Here is a 22,471-nt window from a genome sequence, read left to right as displayed (position 1 = left end):
ATTTTCATTTGCATTTCCTGCTTAGCTTACACACTTCACCTTGCCTACCCACCTGTCCTGACCCCAATAACCTCCATCATCAGACATCTCATCTTAACTACCTACTTCCTACTTCTCCCAGTGCTTCCCATGCTTCATAAACCATGATCATGAGCCAGAGACACAAGGTCATAGCTAAGGAGATAGGATCAGAAAATCACCTTCTGTGATTTTCTATTATTCTCAATACATAACTTCAATAAAATCAAGAAAAGCATGAAAGGACATCCTAAGGGGTCAGGTGAGGTTGCAATGGGGTTAATTGGTCAATAGTTTATGCCAATTAGGATTTCTGCGGAAAACAATGAAACACTGGTTTAAACAGTAAAGATATTTTAATTCCTTATAGACGCCCATGGTAGATACACTCCAGGTTTAATTCATCAGCTCAATAGCATCATCAAGGACTTAGGTTCTTTCCACTTTCTGCTCTGTCATCTCACTGTGTTGGCTTTATTTTCAAGCTAGCTCCTTCCTAGTTGCAAGATAATTGCAGCAGGTCTAGCTATCATATTTGGACATGCCAATGAGCAGGGCAGTAATCCCGTCCTTGCATTTCTTTCTCATTTTAAGAAAAAAGTGTTTAAAAAATTATACTTAAAATTACTGGCATCTCTGTCAATTGAAAGATGTCAATCTCTTTCATTTTTCCTAATCACTAATAACATCTACTAAAAACAAAATGTCTGTATAAAATAATTTATTTGAATAAAATTAAAGTTGTTGAGTGAGCTTGGCTTTTTAGCAGTGGGAAAGGAGGGGTGCATAGATTAGTGGAAGACAAGAAGCTAGTGGGGCTCAAGTCCAGCAAGAGCAGAAGTTTGGAATCAGGACTTCCCGGCCTCTCAGGGTTTTTTTTAACCTCCTTATCTCAAATGATTTGTGCTATATAACTTGTCCTGGCTAAACTTTCTTAATCTCAACTGTTTCATTTAATCAGTAACAACTACTGCACCACCTTCAAAATATCAATTTTCAGCATTTCATTTACTGAATATCATTTCCTTTCCTTACAGGCTATTTTACTGTGTCAAATTCAATATTCCTTTGACTCAACAGGATCTCCAATCCAGTGATCTCACAAAGTGTTGAAGCTTTATTACCCCATTATTTGTTTATTTCTTAGGACAAGAAAAACAAACTTTCCCAGAAACTCCCCAGTAGACTGCTCCTCATATCTCATTGGCTAGAACTGAGTTGCACGCCCATTCCTAAAACAAAACTGGCAAGAAAGATAGTTACCAAGATTGGTTTAGACCAAATTAGGATTTTCTCCTGAGGAGAGGATAAAGAGAGCTTCCTGGGAGGCAAATACTTACACATTCCAAAGATTCCAAAGACAAAAAGAGAATAAATAGTGGGTCGTTAACTAATAGTAAGTGCTACAGTATTACAGGTAAAGTTTATCCTTAGCAACAAGTGACACCTTCTGAAGCCATTATACATTTGTCATGAATAAGGCAAGTATCAGGAAAAGAAACACCGAAATAACTCTATTTCCATTTATTGCATTCTAGCCCTGGTTCTACCAAATATTTGTTGGATGACTTTAGGTAAAGCATTTAGCCTCTCTGTCTTGATTGCCACATCCACAATATGAGATAAATATTGTTCTGCATACCTCCTGGGAGAGCTGGGAAGATAAAATGAGATCGTTATACCACGTAAAGCGAAGCAACAACACTTCCATATTTTAGCTTCCCACATTGCCTATCTTATTTTCATTTATTCATTTATACTTTTCAACAAACAGTTGTTGGTAGTTTGCTTAATGTAAGATATGGGATGAATATTTTCATGATGGCCCCTGCATCTAAGTTATCATTTAGCAGTACCTGCCGTATCTCTTGTACCGAATCAGATTAGACAGCATAGGAAGTAAGAATGAAAAGGTGAGGTGGGATAATAAGGAATGTTTGTGGAACCATAAAGGTTGCTTCAATTTGAGTGTAAACTGTCCTTTTTACTGAAGCAATTGCAACCAAGTGTGTGAGTTCACAGGTGCCTACGTTGCTTTTCTGGCTTAGATACTGTTTGGGTTTTAATACTGACTGATATATAATACAAAGCAACTCAATCAAAGAACGATGGGTCTATATACAACAAAACTGAACAAAATCTGAAAAAAGAGTGATTCCTACATGGGCTACTGAGGCAACATGAAATGGACATTAATCGACTAAGTAAAAAACAGATTTCTTGAAGAATTAATAAATAACTTTTGTTTTGGAAGTTCTCTATTGTTTAAAATTAGCCAGATGTGGTGGCCTGCACCTATAGTCCCAGCTACTCAGGAGGCTGAGGTGGAAGGATCACTTCAGCCCAGGTGGAGGTTGCAGTGAGCTGAGACTCTGCCGCTGCACTACAGACAGTCTCCTGCGTGACAGAGCCAGACCCTGTCTCAAAAAGAAGGGGGGGTGGGGGGCAGAAAGTTCTCTATTGTTTGAAATAATAAGGAAACATTAAATGCTCTAAAGTCAGCTAACCAATAGTCCTAAAGATAGAATGGCTCAAAAAGATTTTCCAATTTTGGAAAACTAACATTTCAAAAAGTTCTTTTCTTTTTTTATGAATCCTAAGATTTCCATATCCTAGAAAACTAACATTTCAGAAAAAAAAAATAAGATGGTAAAACATAACTGCTATCATCTATGCCTGTTCTGGAAAAATATAGAGAAGAAGAGAGTGTTTGGTTTTTTTAAACCAGGATTTGGAAAGCCATTATTTATCTTTGTGATAGAATAACATTATGTTTTGGATGGAGGGTACTTCTGGGGGAAATTATATTTCTGAACAATAATTTTGGTTTGTGCAGGAAAATCACCATAGAACAGGACTAGAAAATGTATAGCTAGTTTCCCTCTTTGAAATGGGAATAGCAAAACATATAAAGAATATTGATAATTTAAACCTACCATAATTTTGCATCTGGTTTCTCAAGTAGTTCTGTGGATTTAGAACCAACATTTGCTGGGGGGAAAGAATTACCAACATCAAAGTCCTAGGATGTGTCAGGGCACCAGAAGAGAAGTTTTGTCACTATAAAATAACTCCCTTGGCAGAGCATGATAGACTGTAAACAGCAGGTTACTTCAATGGTTATGTGTGGTTCGGTGAAGTTCTCTACATTAATTGAAGCGCAACTCAAGCAATTCAGTGTAGCCCTGATATGCTGGAGAACAGTCTAGCAGTTAGCTATCAGTGATGGTGTGGTTCCTTTTAAGCAAAGGTAGCTTATAGTCTTCAGACTTGTGACCTATGCAGCCTCCATATTCAAGTGAGGTTAAATGGCCTGCTGTTGGAACATGGATCACTCCAGCCCTATCTGTACACATGGACCCCTCTTCTGTTGGCTTCCACTGCAACAAAAAGCAAATAAACACTAAATCAACATCTGGCAACTGTTAAAAGGAATGATGCAACAGTAGGGCAGAAAGATAAGAAAGCTCAAACTTTCTTGGCATAGGCACAAAGTTCGTTGCTCAATGTAGTTATGAGATAATAAATAACTATGAAAAACTATTTGTCAGTTTATTTGATTAAGAGAGAAGTGATAATAAGAAACCCTTTAATTCTGCTTAATAAAAGCAACTGATATTTATTTTGGGGCAGGAACTATATAAAGTCTTTATGTAAACTGTTTAATCCTCTCAACAGTCTCATGACTAGGTGTTATTATCCCCACTTTACAATTAAAAAGAATTGAGGCAAAATAATTTAATTTGTTTAATATTTACAGGTAGTAAGAGATGAAGCTGGAATCTGAAAACCAGAAAGTCTAACTTCTGAGACTATGTTCTTAGTCCAGTATTGTATATGCTTACATAGAGAGCCTTCCTATTTCCCTACAGAATTTAGCTGTTTCCTTTCCTTTATTGTTTCATCCCCAGAAAACTATCTTAGTAACCTCTTTAAAAGTAGATGGCTGTAAGTTAAAATACTATATATGATACCATGTAATCTATTTTTTTTTTTTTTTTTTAGATGGAGTTTTGCTCTTGTTGCCCAGGCTGGAGTGCAACAGCATGATCTCGGCTTACTGCAACCTCCACCTCCCAAGTTCAAGTGATTCTCCTGCCTTGGCCTCCCAAGTAGCTGGTATTACAGGCATCTGCCACCATGCCCAGCTTCTTTTTTGTATTTTTACTAGAGACGGGGTTTCACCATGTTGGCCAGGTTGGTCTCGAACTCCTGACCTCAGGTGACCCGCCCACCTCAGCTTCCCAAAGTGCTGGGATTACAGGCATGAGCCGCTGTACCTGGTCGACACCATGCAATCTTAAAAGTGGAATGACTATTTTTGAAGTCCTATGGATAATCTAGCAAAAATAATTGAGCTTATCCTTTAGTATAGTAGATTGATTAGAAATGAAGTTCTACTAAAGACCCATTAATGTAGGAACATCAAGTTAAACTTTTTTTCTTTTCCACTCTGAAAAAATACAACAGATAATGTTTGCTTCTAAATAAAATTGCACAACCACTAGCAATTCATTCTCAGTTGGATCTCCAGAGCTCACCATACAAACTTCTACTTGTTTCTCCCATTCCTCTTAGTTGTCAATCCTTTCCCATTATTTTCCCATTTCTCTCAATTACAAATACAAACCACTTCCACATTCCAAGACTTAATTCCTATTCCCCCATCTTTCAAACTTGTCTCCTATGTTACTGTGGAAACTGAGGCCATCAGGCTTGAATTCCGTGAACTCCCTCCTGCCAGATCTACAAATTTATCCTCATGTTCACCCATCCTTCTAACATTCCCTCAGAAGATAAGGTCTCATCTCCTTCTGGCCCAAATCAAAATCTCTACCTGTGTTTTTGGTTCCATCCTCTCCCATCTCTGCAAGGACCTTGAACCATTAATTTTCCTTTCTGCCTCTTGTATTCTGTTAGATTTGCCAAATATATTGCTCCCATACTACCAATTTCTTATGAGGGGAGGCGATTTTCCCATGATCTCTGCAAAGGGATAGCCATGTTTCGCACACTGCAAACTTCTCTGTACTACATGATTGGACCAAGTGGTCACCTATGTCAAAGGGCAGCCAATTTACAGACTGCCCAGATAATTCAGACATGGTCTGGTATGAAACGATGAGCACGGCCAGTGACTTCTAAATTTTTTCAAAGGCTGCTTAGTGCTCTAAGAATGAGATATCCATTTTAAGTGAGATGAGTGGATTTTTATCATTAGAAAAGTTATGAAATAATCTTTCATGCATGTGGTGCCTGTGAAAGTCATTCACCTTATTGTTCAGTGGGAGTAAGTATAATCCATATAATTGCTAGAAAGCTAGGCATCAGTTCTATTATTGGGACCACATTTTCATAAGTTAGCTTTTCCTTTAAAGACACTGTTACATTCCTCTTTATAAGCCCATCACCATCTTTACTCCTTTTCTCTTTAAGTGTCTCTTCGGTTTAGAGAGGTGTGCCTCTAAGTTTAGGCGTGCCTGTAAATATTAACCAAGAAGAAAAGGGGCGAACCTATGAATGCTGAAAATTTGGAGACGTTCTGTGCAGGAAACCATCTTCAGGGCAACAGATGTTCTTTTTGATATACTATTTTGTAGCATGTCAATGTCTGAACATTAGTAATGATGACTAATATAGTGGATTGATTAGAAATGAAGTTCTACTCAAGACCCATTAATGTAAGAACATCAAGTTAAACTTCTTCTCTTTTCCACTCTGAAAACATAGTTCTCACTCTGAAATCATAGTTTCTACTCTGAACATAGTAATAACATTAGTAACGATAAAAATATTTATAGCAGCCTATTATATGCATTTTAAATACATCATCTCTGATTATCATGATAATCCCATGATATAGGTTCTAATATTACCAATTTTCAGTTTAAAAAAAAAACACACAAAAAAACTAAGGCCCAGAGAACATGGTAACTTCCCAAGATCACTCAATGAATAAGCAACAGAGGTAATTAGAGTCTGGGTCCAAAGCTTAAGTACTCTTTGTCTTCTTTATACTATATTTGGCTTTTTCCTAGCCAAAAACAAGGAGGTATTGCTTACTTTTACTTTATCATTGTTATCTTGGCATAACATCAAAATAATTAGGAGCAGATGTACCTAAGTGTATAAAACAGGATAAAATCAACTGATGAGGAATTAGGATAAGGAAAGTAAAATCAAACTACGGGCAAGTTTCATGTATAAAAATATGTGCTGTGCCATACATTTTGTAAGTAAGAGTCTCTAAAGATTGCTTCATAAGAAGTGAATAATGACTTTGGGAACACTTGGTAACCCCTAGGACTCAAAACATTGGGTATGAGAAGTGATCATTAATAAGCATATGTATTAGGCAAAATACAGTGAGATGAACCTGGCACAAATGCTCGCTGAATGCACTTAGAAATATCAGGCAACTCATCCTATAGAGCATACAGGTTAGAATGTCTATTTTAAGAAGCAGCGGATATTTACTAAGTACTAATTTAAGCAAAGTTCTACAAAAATATCACTGGCCATGAATATTCAGGCATTGACATGCTACAAAATAGCATATCAAAAAGAACATCTGTTGCCCTAAAGATGGTTTCCTGCACAGAACGTCTCCAAAATTTCAGCATTCATAGGTTGGCCCCTTTTCTTCTTGGTTAACATTTACAGGCACGCCTAAACTTAGAGGCACACCTCTCTAAACCAAGGAGACACTTAAAGAGAAAAGGAGTAAAGATGGTGATGGGCTTACAAAGAGAAATGTAACAGTTTCTTTGAAGGAAAAGCTAACTTATGAAAACGCGGTCCCAAGTTCCTTAAATCTGGATCACCATACGACTTTTGTAATACTTATTATTTCCCCAGCTGGCATATAAACTGGAGTTTAAGTGGGAAAAAACAACGTATTGTTCAGATTTATGATTTTTTGGATCAGGCAAAGATTCTGAGCAATAACCTATTAAAAAACCCAGCTGCTGATTTGAGTATGTAAGTATATGGGAGGAACGTATGAGGAACACATGTATCTGGAGTGGTGGTAAATACAGAGCATGTTTGCTTCACAAAGCAGATTAGCTCATACTTAATAATAGAGTAAATCTGCTGGGCCATGACTCAATGCACCCAAATTTTCCAGATTGCTATGTCTCTACTCGCTAAGCCTTCGGGATCAACAAGCACAAAACTTTGAGGGTGCTGTCTCACTGATGTCCGTATGAGCTCTGGTAGTCCAGGTCAAGATTATATCAAAGATTCAGGACTCAAATTCCTGCAGAATGTAAGCCCCTTTCCAAGTTCTCTGCTTTATTGTATCCTGTTTATTTTCAAACTCAAATGGAAAAACAAACAAACAAAAAAAGACAAACACCTTGGGCTTCAAGAGGCACCCTGCGGCAAGGCCCAACGATGTGAATTTTCAACAACCGTCTCAGGCAGATTTCATGCTGATGGTTCAGGCACGATACTTTGAAAAACACAGTATCACAGCTGTCCTGTTTTGGCAGCCTGGGAGGCTAAGGTTTAGTCTGGGCTTTATTCACACCCAAAACAACTAAAAAAGCGGAGGAGTCTTCGAGTCAATCCCTGAAGCTCTGGCTAAGAGGAAACTCGCCCACGCTCCAGGGGAGCGACGCCGGCTCCACCTCAGCCACGGCTGTCTCCAGCTTCTCCGGGTTTTCCGCCGGCTCCACCCGAGCCACAAGTCTACTACAGGGCTCCTCGGAGCTTTCCGCCGGGACGCAGGACCCACCGCCAGCTGCCGGTACCTCCTCGACGACAGCAAAGCGCATCCCGACGGCCGTCGGCCGGAAGCGCCCTCCAGACCCGCCCCCTGCCCTCCGGAGGCGGAAGCTTGGCAGCGGCAGCCGGCTCGGCGCCCTCCACGGTCTGCGCCGACAATGATCCGCGCGCCCCGCTGCTTCCTCAGGATCTCCGTAGCGCCTGCCGCGGCCCTGGCTGCGGCGCTGCTCTCGTCGCTTGGGCGCTGCTCTTTTCTAGAGCCGAGGGACCCGGTGGACTCGTCGCTAAGCCCCTATTTCGGCACCAAGACTCGCTACGAGGATGTCAACCCCGGGCTGCTGTCGGGCCCCGAAGCTCCGTGGTGGGACCCTGAGCTGCTGGAGGGAACTTGCACCCCGGTGCAGCTGGTCGCCCTCATTCGCCACGGCACCCGCTACCCCACGGCCAAACAGATCCGCAAGCTGAGGCAGCTGCACGGGCTGCTGCAGGCCCGCGGGTCCAGGGATGGCGGGGGCAGTAGTACCGGCGGCCCTGACCTGGGTGCAGCGCTGGCCGACTGGCCTTTGTGGTACGCTGACTGGATGGACGGGCAGCTAGTAGAGAAGGGACGGCAGGATATGCGACAGCTGGCGCTGCGTCTGGCCTCGCTCTTCCCGGCCCTTTTCAGCCGTGAGAACTACGGCCGCCTGCGGCTCATCACCAGTTCCAAGCACCGCTGCGTGGATAGCGGCGCCGCCTTCCTGCAGGGGCTGTGGCAGCATTACCACCCTGGCTTGCCGCCGCCCGACGTCGCAGGTGATCCCTCGGGCGGCCCGTGTGCTGTCTCGGTCCTCCCACCCGCCTTGGATCCTCTCCTGCCTTCCCCAGACCCTGGGCTTTTCCGATGCCCACAGCTCTCTTTCCCTTTTTCCCAAGCCGTCATCCCTCGGGCTACGTCCTCCCTGTCGCGGGATATTACAGACTTGGCTATCTCTTTTTCCCCTTACACGTATGTTCATGTATTCATCAGGTGTAAATTCAGCATCTTCTACACGCTCCCTGCTTTAGTAGAGTTGGGGATCCAACAGGAAAGGGGACAGACAGGTCTCCCGCAATTTTTGCGCTCCCATTCCCAAATTGAATTGCCCCTTCGAGCGCCAACCCATCCCTTCCCCCTTCCCTGGCGTCCAGTTTCACAATTGGGCGCACTTTTTAAAAAACAGAATCTAGAATTTTCTTCCTCAGGCTTTGCTTCCGATACTAGTTTTTCCTCCTCCTTTTTTTTTTAAACTCATCATCATCTTCAGATGGCAGTTTTAGACCTACAGCCTGTTTTAGGAACCTGATCTCAAGCCTTTGTGCCCTTCTTTTTTCTTCTGTTTTGTTCATGTTTTTACTCTAGCGTTCCCATCATTGTAGCTGTGGTCCATGGTCACATGCAGTAACTTAACTCATTTATTCCATTAATTATACTTTTTCGAAATTTGAGAAATCATCTAGTAAGGCCCCATTGTTTCACAGGTGAAGAAACCGAGCCCAAGAGTATGCCTTCTTAATTGTCTTTTTTAAGGTCTAGAATCCAAGTCTTCTGTTTTCCTAGAATGGGTCTTTTTCTCTTAGAAAATGTTGTAATAGTTACAAATAATAATGATAGCATACACCTCATGCTTATTGTGTGCCAGGTATGCCTCACATTTATTTTACAAAATCCTTACAACCACAATCCAGAGTTGATAGTATTTTCCCCCGTCTCAAAAGATGAGGAAATTGATACACAAACACATTAAATAATTTGTCCATTTTCGTACAGCTAGCTGTGGACCCAGGAAATCTGATTGAGAGCTTGCTGTCTTTACCACTTTGCTATATAGCTTCCGTTTGTCCAATAGCATACCTGATAAGAAAAAACAGGTAACACTTTTGTACCACAGAGATGAACAAGCGTTAATCGTTTCTTGTTCACTTTTAAGGCCAGAATTGAAGTGAGGATTATTGTTTAGCTTCAAAGCCCAAGTGAAAAATTAGAAGTAGGCTGGTTTGTAATTTCTTCTGTAGCTGTTAAACAGTGAAACCATCTGTAAGGGATTTCTCCACTGATTCTGTGTCATGTTATTGTGGGTAATTCAGTTAGCTGACCTGTGTCTAATTATTTGTTGAATTGTGTTTTTTTAAAGATATACTTTTTCCATTAACATGAGTGAAAATTCCTCATAAATCTGTTAAATTAACAGAATGTTGAAAGCAGAGCATATTTTAATATAACGCAATATCTATAGTGACTTTCTGGAACAAGTGAATTTTTGTTCTCAGATGGCATTGTGAAGACTGGCATTTGTCTCTCAGTACAGAGCCAGGGATGAAAATATTACAGTTCGGAATAAGCCCACTCCTGACTGTTTTCAGTCTCAGATGGTAAACCCTTTGCCTAGCCACTTTGTTATTCTCTATAGACAATAGTTTTGCCTATTATGTACATCTGGTCTTTTGAGGGAGTCTGCTGAATTAGATTTGTAGTTTTATAGAAACAGAACAATGCCTTTGTTTTTGTTTAAAGACTAGCAATAATTAGATAGTAACAAGGATAAAATACCCAGATCCACTTGGGAAATTACATTTTAGCAGCCACAGAAAAAAGGTGATAAAGTTAGCTTATTTTCCTTGTCAAGATATTTTCTTAAGAATTGCAATCCAATTGACAAAGTGGGCAGAATTATCCATTTCAAGAGAGACACTTAAACATACATATTGATATTTTTTTGCATACACATCCAAAGCCCAGATGAAACTATATTCAGTTTTCTCATATTTTATGTACAGAAATGATATACTTGGTGTTCTTTTCATGGCAAATTGTTGGATAAGTGATTGAAAAAAAAGCGTGTTTTGAATATGACTGAAAATAAGGGCATGCCAGTAGTTGAAGAATGATTATGCATGCTTCTCCAATACATATTTGTTGCCAAATTGGGGGAATAATGTAATTTATTAAAGACTAAATAGAAAGTTATCTGGGGCTTCAGTTAGAAGATAAACTAAGTCACAGGCACCAGCACAGTGAAGCATAGGAGACCCGGAACATCAGTGCGTTTTGTGCTTTTGTCAGTCGTTTTTGTCCAAAGCAGAATCTTTTGTAAAGTAACACAGAGTTGTGAAAGTCAATTGAGAAAATAAAATACTCTGTTTAGACTTTGGCTTAGAGTGAAAAAATAGATTCCATATGTTGAATTCTCTCTCACCTTGTAAGTGGAAACTTTGCTGATTTTTAGTTTGGTTTCTCAAGTTTTCCGTGCCTGACAGAAGCAGTACTTATAAATGTGTAAAGCAGGTTCATTGCATAGCATCACTACAACACATTTAATCTTCAATCTCTGTTTCTTTAGTCTTTTCTAGCTATTCTCATGCATTACAGACATTATAAATCGGGAATAATTTTACCCTATGACTTTCCTGATCAATATGTGCTTATTTCAGCTATGCGGATTAGTAAGATGTTAGTGTTCCTTTTTCACACTTAACATTTTCAATAATTTGAAACTCGTTTATGTCAGTGATTTACAAATATATATATATATAAATTTTTCTCTCTTTCAGATATGGAGTGTGGACCTCCAAGGGTTAATGATAAGCTAATGAGATTTTTTGATCACTGTGAGAAGTTTTTAACTGAAGTGGAAAAAAATGCTACAGCTCTTTATCACGTGGAAGCCTTCAAAACTGGACCAGAAATGCAGAACATTTTAAAAAAAGTTGCAGCTACTTTGCAAGTGCCAGTAAATGATTTAAATGCAGGTAATATGCCTATTGTCTTTAAACTTATGGTTTCAATAATTTTGAACTGTGAAAATGAAAAGCAAGGAACCAGAATTTTTTTTAAAGGCCCCAATTGATTTAGGTTAAGAAAATAATATGTTCTAGGTCAAAAAAATTGTATACCTTGTGCTTACTATTTACCGTTTTTAGATTGATATTCTTCTTTGAGTGTTATTTAAATTAATGCACAAGATTCTAGCTATATTCTGGAATTTTTTTGAGGGCAGAGTATATAAAGCCTCAACTGTAGGCATTATTTTTAAAACAAATTATCTTTTCTGAATTTCCCCCTCACAAAGTGATACAAATGAAAAAATCATATAATTTCTTTAGCTTTTGAAGCAGTTCAAATGTACCTTTTAATGTGTAAGAGAGGTAAGTTTTAGAAAGTGGAAAGCAAAGTACTATGATGTTTTTTGAGTCTTTTATATGTAGCCATGCTGAGAAGATGAGCAGTCATGTCTATTATAAGTTATTGCAGTGGATGGGCTGACCATGCAGCTTAGCATCCAAACTGGTGGGACACTTTTGAAAGTGAAAGGGAACACTATTAATAATTTTGCCAGGAAAGCAGGTGGGAAACCAGGGCACATGGTCACCCAGCAATGGGAGATTAAGAAAATAAGATTTTTTTCTGTTTTCTAGGAATTTATATGCCGTAGGGCAGATGTTGACAAAGATACGTGCAAAGATTGTAGATTACATTATACTCTGAATTAATTTCCAAAAGACTGGAAGTAGATGTTGGGGAAAAAAAATAGATTAGAATTTGTCAGTCACAGGGCCTGGATGCTTTATAAGGATCAAAAAGAAGATGTCTAGACTAGCATTTGAAGTTGAATGTTTTCTGTCTCTCCAAACTGGCAGTACATTGGCATCACCCATGGAGCTTTAAAACTTATTTACTTTATTGGGAAATAATTCAAACATAAAGATAACAAAAAAGGCTAATGTAGTGAACATCCCTATACCCATCACTTGTTTTTACTCAATTTTAACTTTGTGCTTCAGTTACTTGCCTTAAATAAATTGAGGTCCATTGGTCCCTTTCCTGGATCCCATTCTTCTTCCCTTCTCACCAGTGGTAATTGTTGTCATGAATTGAGCATTTATATTATCCCATGTTTTATACATAAATAGGATATTGTTTTGCAGATTTTAAAACTTTTAAGAATGATATCAAAGTTTATACCAGTCTGAAATTTGATTTTTATGCAGCTTTTTGTTTTTGAGGTAATGTTTGTAATTCTAGTCCTACATTTTAAATGTATGTATTCCATTCTATAAGTATACCAATATCAAGCCATTATTCTGTTAGTAGGCATTTAGGTTGTTGAAAAAGATTTTATTTAACCTATTTTTAGTCTCTGAATGGGCAAGAATTATGTATTTTACTGATGGAGTAACAGCTACTTCTTTTCGGAGGCAATATTAATATAGTGGTTAAAATAATGTATTCTGGAATTGGACTATTTGCATTTGAATCTTGACTCTACTATCCTATTGAATAACTGTGATTTTTCACAAGTTTCTTAATATCTTTATGCCACAGTTTCCTTCTTTGTAAAATGAATGTGGGAATTATTCTTGTCTTGTAGGATTATTGCAAAGATTATATAAGATTAATTCATACAAAGCATTTAGTACCTGGTACAGTAATTGCGCAATAAATACTTTTGCTATTTAAATACCCTTTTGTTTACATAGAGGGGTGATGCTATATGTATTTTCAGTAACTTTACTATTTTTACTTAACAGCATATTTGTCTCTAGACAAATACAGAACTGTCTCGTTCTTTTAAATCCTGTGTTATTTCATGGGACATATGAATGACTCAATTTGTAAGTCAATGCTAGTTAAATTATTTAACCCATCATCGAATTTTACTGCTGTAAGAGGCTGTTGCTAATGCAGTCCAGATTCTTTTTATATAAACCGTTTTCCTACTGAAGTTTTTCTTAGTTTTTAACTCTTTCAGGTAATGCTACAGTGAACACTCTTGTAGTCTGTTTTTTATACTTGAGAGTTTATTTGTAAGATAAAATAGGTGAGGCTGGGTGCCGTGGCATAACCTATAATCCCAGCACTTTGGGAGGCCAAGGTGGTTGGATCACTTGAGCCCAGGAGTCCGAGACTAGCCTTGGCTACATGGTGAAACCCTTCCTCTATCAAAGATACAAAAATTAGCCAGTCTCATAACCTGGTCTCCAAATAAATAAATAGATTTTAAAAAACGTTTTTTATAGGTAAATAGGTGAAATTGCTGGGTGAACACACATGAATATTTTATATCTTGACATATACTTTGAAATTATTCTCTGAAGGTGTAGTAAAAATTTATATCCACAGTATATGAGAATGTTCATTTTCCCATATCTTCCAACAGTAGATATTATTAGTCATTTTAATTTTTGCCAATTTGATTAATGAAAAATAGTACCTAGCTTTAATTTGCAGGTCTTTGATTACTTCTGAAAGTGAACATCTTTTCATGTTTAGTAGCCATTTGCATTTCTTCTGAGAATTGCCCCTTCATAACTTTGTTCATATTCTGTTGGGTTATTTTTGTTTTCTTATGAATCACAAATACCTTTTATGTGTTATAGGTATATTAATTATATCTTTTAATTCTGCCTGACAAAAGATTCTCCCTTTGCTTGTTGTATGTTGCTAATATTTTAATTTTTTCCTTATTTCTTAGGTTTGTTGATGGTGCCTTTGATTGCACAGAAGTTTACATCTTTTAAATAGCCATATCTGTCCTTCATTATGGCTTCTGAGTGTTGTATTTTGTCCAGGAATCCTCCCACTCCAAGATTATTATATTTTTCTATTGTCTTCCTTTTTTGTTGTTTTATTTTTTTCTCAGGGGAGCGGAGGGAAAGGGTCTGTTTCGTTTCTTAAATATTTAAATTTCTTACCCACCTGAAATGTTTTTGAGGTTCTGAAAGATTGACCAAGAAATCAGAAGGGTCGTATCGGATAAGTCAGAGCTGCAACTTAAATAAGATCATGTATCTAACTTCTTTACTTTGTAAGTGGGGAAATTGACACTTAAGAGAGCTTACCCAGGATAATTAGTGGCAAAGTCAGGTCTCAGCCTGTCTTGATCTGATGCTTTTTCTCCCTGTACTCTGAAGAGTTGTTTGGTGATTTTTTTTTTTTTTTTCCAGTAAACTCTCTTCCAGTTAAAGAATATACCATTTGGACTGACTTCATAGTTTCGGAATTAGAGCTTTGAGTGTAAATAAGCCAGGTCGTTTCATCAAATGTACCTGGTACTTACAAGCCACTATATTGTATCAGGTATTGAGATTATAAAACCTTTTCTTTACATGAGCAAAGTTTTGAATGGCTTTTCTGTATATTCCCAATGAAATATATTTTTGTGTGTTGTATACTGCTTCAGGGGAATTCTGTAAACTCAGAACTAGCACAAAATGTATGTAACATCAGTTGATTTTTGGTCCCATTTGCCTTTAGGAAAACAGGAAACGCAGTAAAATTAAAGAAAAATCGAAGCAGTGGAGGCAACCACTGCAGTTGACTTTTTTTCTCTCTAGCGTTAAATATCATCCACTTCGCATGGACTAGCAAGCAGCAGTGTTTTATTTACTAACAAAGGCTACTTTTTATAGCCCAAGCATTCATTCCCTTATCCCTTCTCTTCAATACCCATATGTATCTCAAAGTAATGTAATCAGCAAATTAGCAGTGTAAAAATCCTAGATAACTTATTCTGAAATCCACTTCTGAAATCATTTAAGCAGCTAAGTTTGAAAAACTGATGTTGGTACCAATGTTTCGCTCTAGTGTGTGATTTTCCCCTTTGTGCTTCTGTTCTTTGGCTGTCTCTCCTTCCCCCTCACTTACCTTGCACCTCTTCCCTCTCTGTCTCTGTAGTCTTCTCTCTCCTTTTGTATCTTTTCTGTACTTACTGCTACTTCTTAGTTATAAAATGAATTGTATAATTTAAACTGTTCAATAAATGTACTTTGTTATTTGTAATTTTTCAAGTCGGGTACTAAAACCTTTATAACCTTAGCCCCCCCCTCCTTGAACCCTCTAAAATTAACAAAATCATGTTAAGTTTTATATAGCAAGTCCTTGGATTACACTTTTTGTTGATATTGCTAGGCAAATATGTTCTTAACAAGTAATTACCTGATACAGGAGGATTGCTTGAGCCCAGGAATCCGAGGTTGCAGTGAGCTGTGATCACCACTGCACTCCAGCCTGGACAACAGAGCAAGACCCTGTCAAAAAAAAAAAAAAAAAAAAAAAAGGCGGGGGAGGCAGAAAAAAGTTACCAATTACAGAAAATTTCTTAGTTTTTTTGGACTGAAATTTATACTTCTCATGGTTTCTTCCTGATAGTTCAGTTCTGCCCCCTTAGATTATACAGAGCAAGTCTCTTAATGCTTTGATAGCCAGGAAGAAACTAAATAATTTCTTCCCCAAACCAAAGATTTCCATTTTATTGAACTGTACCACACAAAGATATTTAACCTTTGAAAAATTGCAGAAAATAATGACCCACAAAATTTTACCTTTTTTTCCCCCCCCAGATTTAATTCAAGTAGCCTTTTTCACCTGTTCATTTGACCTGGCAATTAAAGGTGTTAAATCTCCTTGGTGTGATGTTTTTGACATAGATGATGCAAAGGTAAGTATTATTTTTGCAGTTCCTTTGCTTTTCTAAAAAAATTTTTTTTGGCTTGCTTGTCTGCATTTGGTTACTTGAAGCAGCTTTTCAGAAAATGAGCAGTTAGGGAACATAAGCTGTTTTGTGACTAACTCCTAATTTTCCTTGAATAAAGAGAGACTAAAGGTTCACATTGGTCCCACCTACTTGTAAATAGTTCAGGTTCAAAAAACTCTGGAAACATTTTTTCCGTGGTGATTTGATTTCTAAATCAACCCATCTACAGACCTACCTTTAACCAACCCATCATCAAATTTTACTGCTCGGAAGGGATTGTAGAGCTGATATAATCCCAGATTATTCTTATAGGAAGCCAAAGCTCAGAGAGAATAAATGGTTTTCGAAAGTCCTAGCGACTGTTTTATAACCTTTTTCATGGGAAATTGTGTTCTGTGTTTTACAGTGAACACTCGTATGTCCTTCGCCTATATTTACCAGTTGTTAACCTTTTTTGCCACATTTCCTTTATGAGTCTCTCTACTATATGAGTTTCCTATTGTTGCTCTAACAAGTTATCACAAACTTAGTGGCTTAAAACAATATAAGTTTATTATCTTATGGTTCTGGAGGTCAGAAGTTCAAATTGAATCTTACAGGGCTGAAATCAAGGTATCAATAGAGCCGTATTCTTTTAGGGGGCTTTAGGAGAACATCCATATCCTGCTTTTTCTGATCTCCAGAAGCTGCTTGCATTTCCTGTCACTCAAACTTCTGATGGGTATATCTCCAACTCTTAACTGTCCTTCCTGCCTGCCTCTTGTAAGGATACCTGTTGATTACACTGTTGATTACACTGGGCCCACCTAGATAGTCCAGGATTTATCTCTCCATCTCGAGATTAATCACGTTGGCAGATTCCCTTTTATCAGGTAAGGTAACATATTCATAGGATGTCAAGGATTAGAATGTGGACATATGGGAGCAGTTTTTTCTGTCCACCATGTATATATAATCTTCTTGTACCCCCCACCATCAGGATGCTTCACTCTTAAATACTTGGGCATGCATCTAGGACAAGAACATTCTTTTGTATAACCACAATACAGTATACCATAGTTATATTTATGTGTATAATGTATACCACAGTATTTTCTAATATACAGTCAACTTTCAAACTTTCACATCCTAAGTCTTTTATAGCTGTTTTTTGTTTGTTTTGTTTTGTTTTGTAAGATTCAGGATCTGATAAGGGATCATTCATCGCATTTGGTTGCATTTCTTTTAGTCTCATTTAACCTGAAAGAGTGCTCCAGCCTGCCTTTTGCCCTTCGTACATTGGTGTTTTGGAGGAGTCTAGGCCAGGTTTTTTGCAGAATGCTTTTGGATGTGTCTGATATTTTTTACTTAGGATTAGATTCAGATTAAACATTTTTGACAAGAGCCCTACATAAGTGATATATCCTTCTCAGTGCATCATGTCAGAAGGACTGATGTCCATTTGTCACATCATTGATTATTATTATTATTATTATTTTTGAGACAGTGTCTCTCTCTGTTGCCCAGGCTGGAGTGCAGTGACACAATCTTGGCTCACTGAAGCCTCCGCTCCCCAGATTCAAGTGATTCTTGACCATTTGATCATTTGATTACAATGGTGTCTGCCTGATCTCTTTATTGTAGAGGTACCTTTTTTCTTGTAAATAAAGAACTTCTTGACCGGGCATGGTGGCTCATGCCTGTAATCCCAGCACTTTGGGTATTTTCTTCTTCAGTGATTTGATAGAAAATAATTTATCCCTGCTTTGGACTTTCACTGTGAAATAGGTTTATATACTGAAGTATTTACAGGTGAAATAAAATGATACCTGGGATTTGCTTCAAAATAATTCAGTGGTAGTGGTAGGAGCAAAGCTGAGATGGAATGCTGATTATTGTTGAAACTGGATGAGTACACAGAGGTTCTTTATACTACTGTCTTATATTTTTTATGTGTTTAAAGTTCTTCTTTAAGATTTTTTTTTTCTTTTTTTTTTTTTTTTTGAGGCAGAGTCTCCCTCTGTCACCCAGGCTGGAGTGCAGTGGACCGATCTCAGCTCACTGCAACCTCTGCCTATTGTGTTCAAGCAATTCTCCTGCCTCAGCTTCCCAAGTAGCTGGGATTACAGGCGTGTGCCTTCACGCCCAACTAATGTTTGTATTTTTAGTAGAGACGGGATTTCACCATGTTGGCCAGGCTGGTCTTGAACTCCTGACCTCAAGTAATCTTCCTGCCTCACCCTCTGAAAGTGCTGGGATTACAGGTGTGAGCCACTGCGCCTGGCCAAGAATGTTTTTTACAATTAAAAATGAATAGACATTTATGAAATTCTGAGATAATTAGATATCCTGGACCTTGAGTACCTTCAGCAAGCATTTTTTGAGTTTCTGTTCTGTGACAAGCACTTGCTTGGAACTGAAGACACTAACATTAGATAGATACTGTCCTCAAAGAATGCTGCAAGGAATGAAACACATGTAACTAAACCATTGCAAGATAATAGAATGTTTATACAGTAATAGAAACATACGCAGATGCTCCTTGACTTATTGTGGGGTTGCATCCAGATAGACCCATGGCAGGATGAATATCTTAAGTTGGAAGTGCATTTCTGATTTACAGTGCGTTTATCCAGACATAGCCTCGTTGTAAGTCAAGGAGCGCACTGAATGTGTATTGCTTTTGAACCATTGTAAAGTTGAAAAATTGTAAGTCAAACCATCATATGTTGGGGACTACCCGTAAAAGGTGTAGTGATGCACAAAGGAGAAAATTAATTTGTAGGATAGCCTTTTTGCAATTTGTGTCTTTAATAAGTATGTCTAGATTTTCTCTCTCTTGGGATTAGTTTTGGTATTTAATGTACCTATAAAAGTCAGTCATTCATGTTATCCATTATTTGCTGAATTAAGCCAATATATCTTTTGATTTTAAAAAGTGTTTTCCTTCTCTGAAATTATTTCCCCATAATTACTTGTGCATTTTTGCTTTCAATTTTTTCTTTATGACAGTAGTTTATTGTTTACTAATTTATTTTTTCCCCAAGAAACAGTTTAGCTTTATCTGTTTTTGAACTTTATATTATGGAATTACTCTGTGTATGTTTTTTTCTTTTGGTATCTAGCTCTTGTTCAACATTAAGTTTTTAAGATTTATTTGGGAGCTAAATGGTGAGAACGCATGGACAGATAGAGGGGAACAATATACACTGGGGCCTTTCAGAGGGCAGAGGATGGGAGGAGGGAGAGGATCAGGAAAAATAACTAATGGGCACTAGGATTAATACCTGGGTAATGAAATAATCCATACGACATACCCCCATGACACAAGTTTAAAAAAAAAAAGCTTCCCATTTATAGATTGCTACTTAGAAGGCAGGAATTTGAACTGGGAGGAATTTAAAATGATCTTGACCTGTTGTGTTATGAAAAGGTTCACAAATTTCAGGAAAATGTACCTCTTCTCAAATGGATTGTGAATTATGAGGTCACAGACATTTCTCAGGATTCTGTAAAACATATACTTGTAGCAGAGTATTAGAGGAGATTGAAGCAAAGGGGCATGAGGTAACTTCTTGGGGGTGATTAAGTCATTGTATTAACACGGCGGGGGTGGGTTATACACGTGTTTATATTTGTCAAAAATCAACCTGTATATTTAAATCACGTGTATGTAAATTACAATTTAATAAAGTTTTTAAGTTGGAAAATATTTATGAGATTGCATATAGCTACAGTTTTTAATTTTCATTACTATATAGTATTCCATTATATGAATATTTTACCGTTAATTTATTATCTTTTTGGTAGACATTGTTTTTAGTTTGGGGCTGTTATGAACCTTGTTGCTATGAATATTATGTATATGTTTGTTGGGGTACAGGTATACCTGTTTCTGAAGGTGTATGTCTGTGGTAGAATTGTCGATTCTCGTGTTTCAGCCTCCTGAGTAGCTGGGACCACAGGCACCCGCCACCACACCTGGCTAATTTTTGTATTTTTAGTATAGAAGGGGTTTTGCCACGTTGGCCAGGCTGGTCTCTAACTCCTGACCTCAAGGGATCCACTTGCCTTGGCCTCCCAAAGTGCTGGGATTACAGGTGTGAGCCACCGCACTGGGCCTTTTTTTTTTTTTTTTTTAATATAAAGTTTTAATAGTAAGCACGTGAGAGTTTTAAAAATCTCAGTTGCCTCCTTTTTATTTCTAATAGTAGATTTTATTTCTTGAATAGATTGAACAGACTTTTATCTAATTCCTTTTAATTCCTTTTTAAATTTCTTAAGTGTTTATGTCTCTTTGCTAACTTCTTGATTTAATTGCCTTTGGGTAAGGACAGACTCTCCAAAGCTGTGTTTTTCCTCCGCTCTCACACCACCACCACAATCATCAACACAGAAGACTTCTGTAACCAAATGTGTGGGAGCCTTTCCCCTGCACACCAAGCAGGAGACACCAGCTGGGTGTCCTCCAGTTCGGTTCTGACACTGTCTACCTGGAGGTAGTGTTAGATCCCACAGGTTGAGGGCTCAGTCCCCAGGTGCCCCATTGGTACTCTTCTGCTCAACTGGCTTCAAGTTGGCGTTCCCATGACCTCTTCTTTGGGTTCAGTTAATATGCTGTAGCAGCTCACAGAACTCAAGGAAACATGTTTGCTGATTTATTATAAAGGTTGTTACAAAGGATACAGATGAAGAGATGAGTAGGGTGAGTTGTGGGGGAAGGGGTGTGGAGCTTCCATGTCCTCCCTGGGCATGCCACCCTCCAGGAAGTTCCACATGTTCAGCTTTCTGTAAGCTCTCCAAATCCAGTCCTCTTGGGTTTTTATGGAAGTATTCCTTCCCCCCAGGATATGAGGCAGGACCCTTTCAGGGCAGGATCTTAAGACCCCCAGAAAGGCAGAAAGATGAGAGTTCTGCCTCTGCACTGTGGAAAGGGAGGCAGGAGAGAGATTCTGTTTCCTGAGGCCTGCCCCTGAGGCCTCACACACCCAGTATTATACCAAAAGACTTCAACAAGGGATATGGGAGTTACAAACCAGAAAGTGTGGACGAAAGCCAATATATACATATCATAACACCACAGGTCAGCCCCTGGTTTTCAAAGAGGGATACCTTACATCAAAAGAGTATACACAGTCATTAATAATTAGTCCAGTCCATCATCTTATATGAATGTCTTCCAGGGCGAGGCCACTAAGGTTTGCCAGCTTCCTTTCAATCCGGTCAGGTTCCAAAACCAGGAGTGGTTTTGGCAAATATATAGCTTCACCGTCTCATGCATCTGTCAGTTGAGCTAAGAGACAGTGTCACCTTTTGCTCGGAGCCTCGTTCAAGGCGTTCATGTAATATTTCATTTCCTTTATAACCCACTTATTCATCGTTTTACCCTCAGCTATTCTCCTTTTCTTCATTAATAAATATCTACACTTCTGCCTTTGGAAGGGACATAAGTTGCCATTGTGCTATGCTAGTCTAGATTGCAGGCAGCAATGATAGTGTAGCAAGCAGCTCCTCCTCACCCCTTTAATGTATTTTTTATTTTGTTTTTACATATGGCACTGACCCACCCCTGCTCTTAAAACTTACTATGACTTGAACTTTGTTTCTCTAGGAGCTCTTTTGGGAAGAAAGGTTCGTGACTATTGAACCTCTTTTGGGTTACATATTTTAGTCCTCTAGTTGTGGTTTTAGCTACAGGTTTTAGTTCTAGATAGAGGTTTTAGTTCTCCACTTCTACATGAGCAAATGATCAAATGATACATAAGTGCAAAATTTAACCCTCAGATAAAGGCTACTTAATTACCAGCTCTCCATTCCAGACCTTGCAGCAGAGATTAATCACTGTAATCAGTGATAGGTAAGTTTCAAACTGTTCTCTATACTTGTATAATATGTATCATTCTTAGAAATATAAAGGGTATAATGTATATGTGTGTGTGGGGGGGTAATAAATGGTATTATAGGCTATGGATTATTTTTAACGGACTCTTATTCAACATTGTGTCTTGGAGCTCTTCCATGTCAGTACATGGAGATCTATAATACAGAACTTTTTGATAACTGCAAAGTATTCTGTAGTATGTGTATACCATAGTTTATTTAACCATCTACCGACTGTTGGAATTTAGTTGTTTTTGGGGATTTTTTGGCATCTATAAGCAGTGCTACTGTAAGTCATTCTTGTATATTCTCGCTGGTGTTCCTCTGTGAATATCACTTTATAAGAAATGGAATTAAATGGGTCATAGAGT

At 38.2% G+C, this 22,471-nt stretch overlaps 1 protein-coding gene and 1 long non-coding RNA gene across 6 annotated transcripts in view; one reads left to right on the top strand and one right to left on the bottom strand.

Annotated features, from left to right (window-relative positions):
- Positions 1 to 376: 376 nt before the first annotated feature.
- LOC105480942 (uncharacterized) lies at positions 377 to 7,721 on the bottom strand. Its single transcript, XR_986683.2, has 3 exons — positions 7,379 to 7,721; positions 2,955 to 3,398; positions 377 to 1,672 (listed from the first exon to the last, which is right to left on the bottom strand). It is a non-coding gene; the product is annotated as an uncharacterized lncRNA (long non-coding RNA).
- A 31-nt stretch (positions 7,722 to 7,752) lies between these two features.
- Positions 7,753 to 22,471, top strand: part of LOC105480955 (multiple inositol-polyphosphate phosphatase 1) — a 52,484-nt gene continuing 37,765 nt past the window's right edge. The window contains exons 1-3 of one of the 5 annotated variants that reach the window (XM_011740171.2): positions 7,753 to 8,544; positions 11,320 to 11,517; positions 16,108 to 16,205. In XM_011740171.2, coding sequence (XP_011738473.2) covers positions 7,908 to 8,544; positions 11,320 to 11,517; positions 16,108 to 16,205 — 933 coding nt within the window. In that variant the 5' untranslated portion in view covers positions 7,753 to 7,907. The remainder of the gene's footprint in view (positions 8,545 to 11,319; positions 11,518 to 16,107; positions 16,206 to 22,471) is intronic. The other 4 variants (XM_071069540.1, XM_011740178.2, XM_011740184.2 and 1 more) reach the window with 4 other exon arrangements.

Source organism: Macaca nemestrina, chromosome 9, assembly GCF_043159975.1.
Source record: "Macaca nemestrina isolate mMacNem1 chromosome 9, mMacNem.hap1, whole genome shotgun sequence".
NCBI lineage: Eukaryota > Metazoa > Chordata > Mammalia > Primates > Cercopithecidae > Macaca > Macaca nemestrina.
This window is presented reverse-complemented; position numbering and strand designations above follow the sequence as displayed.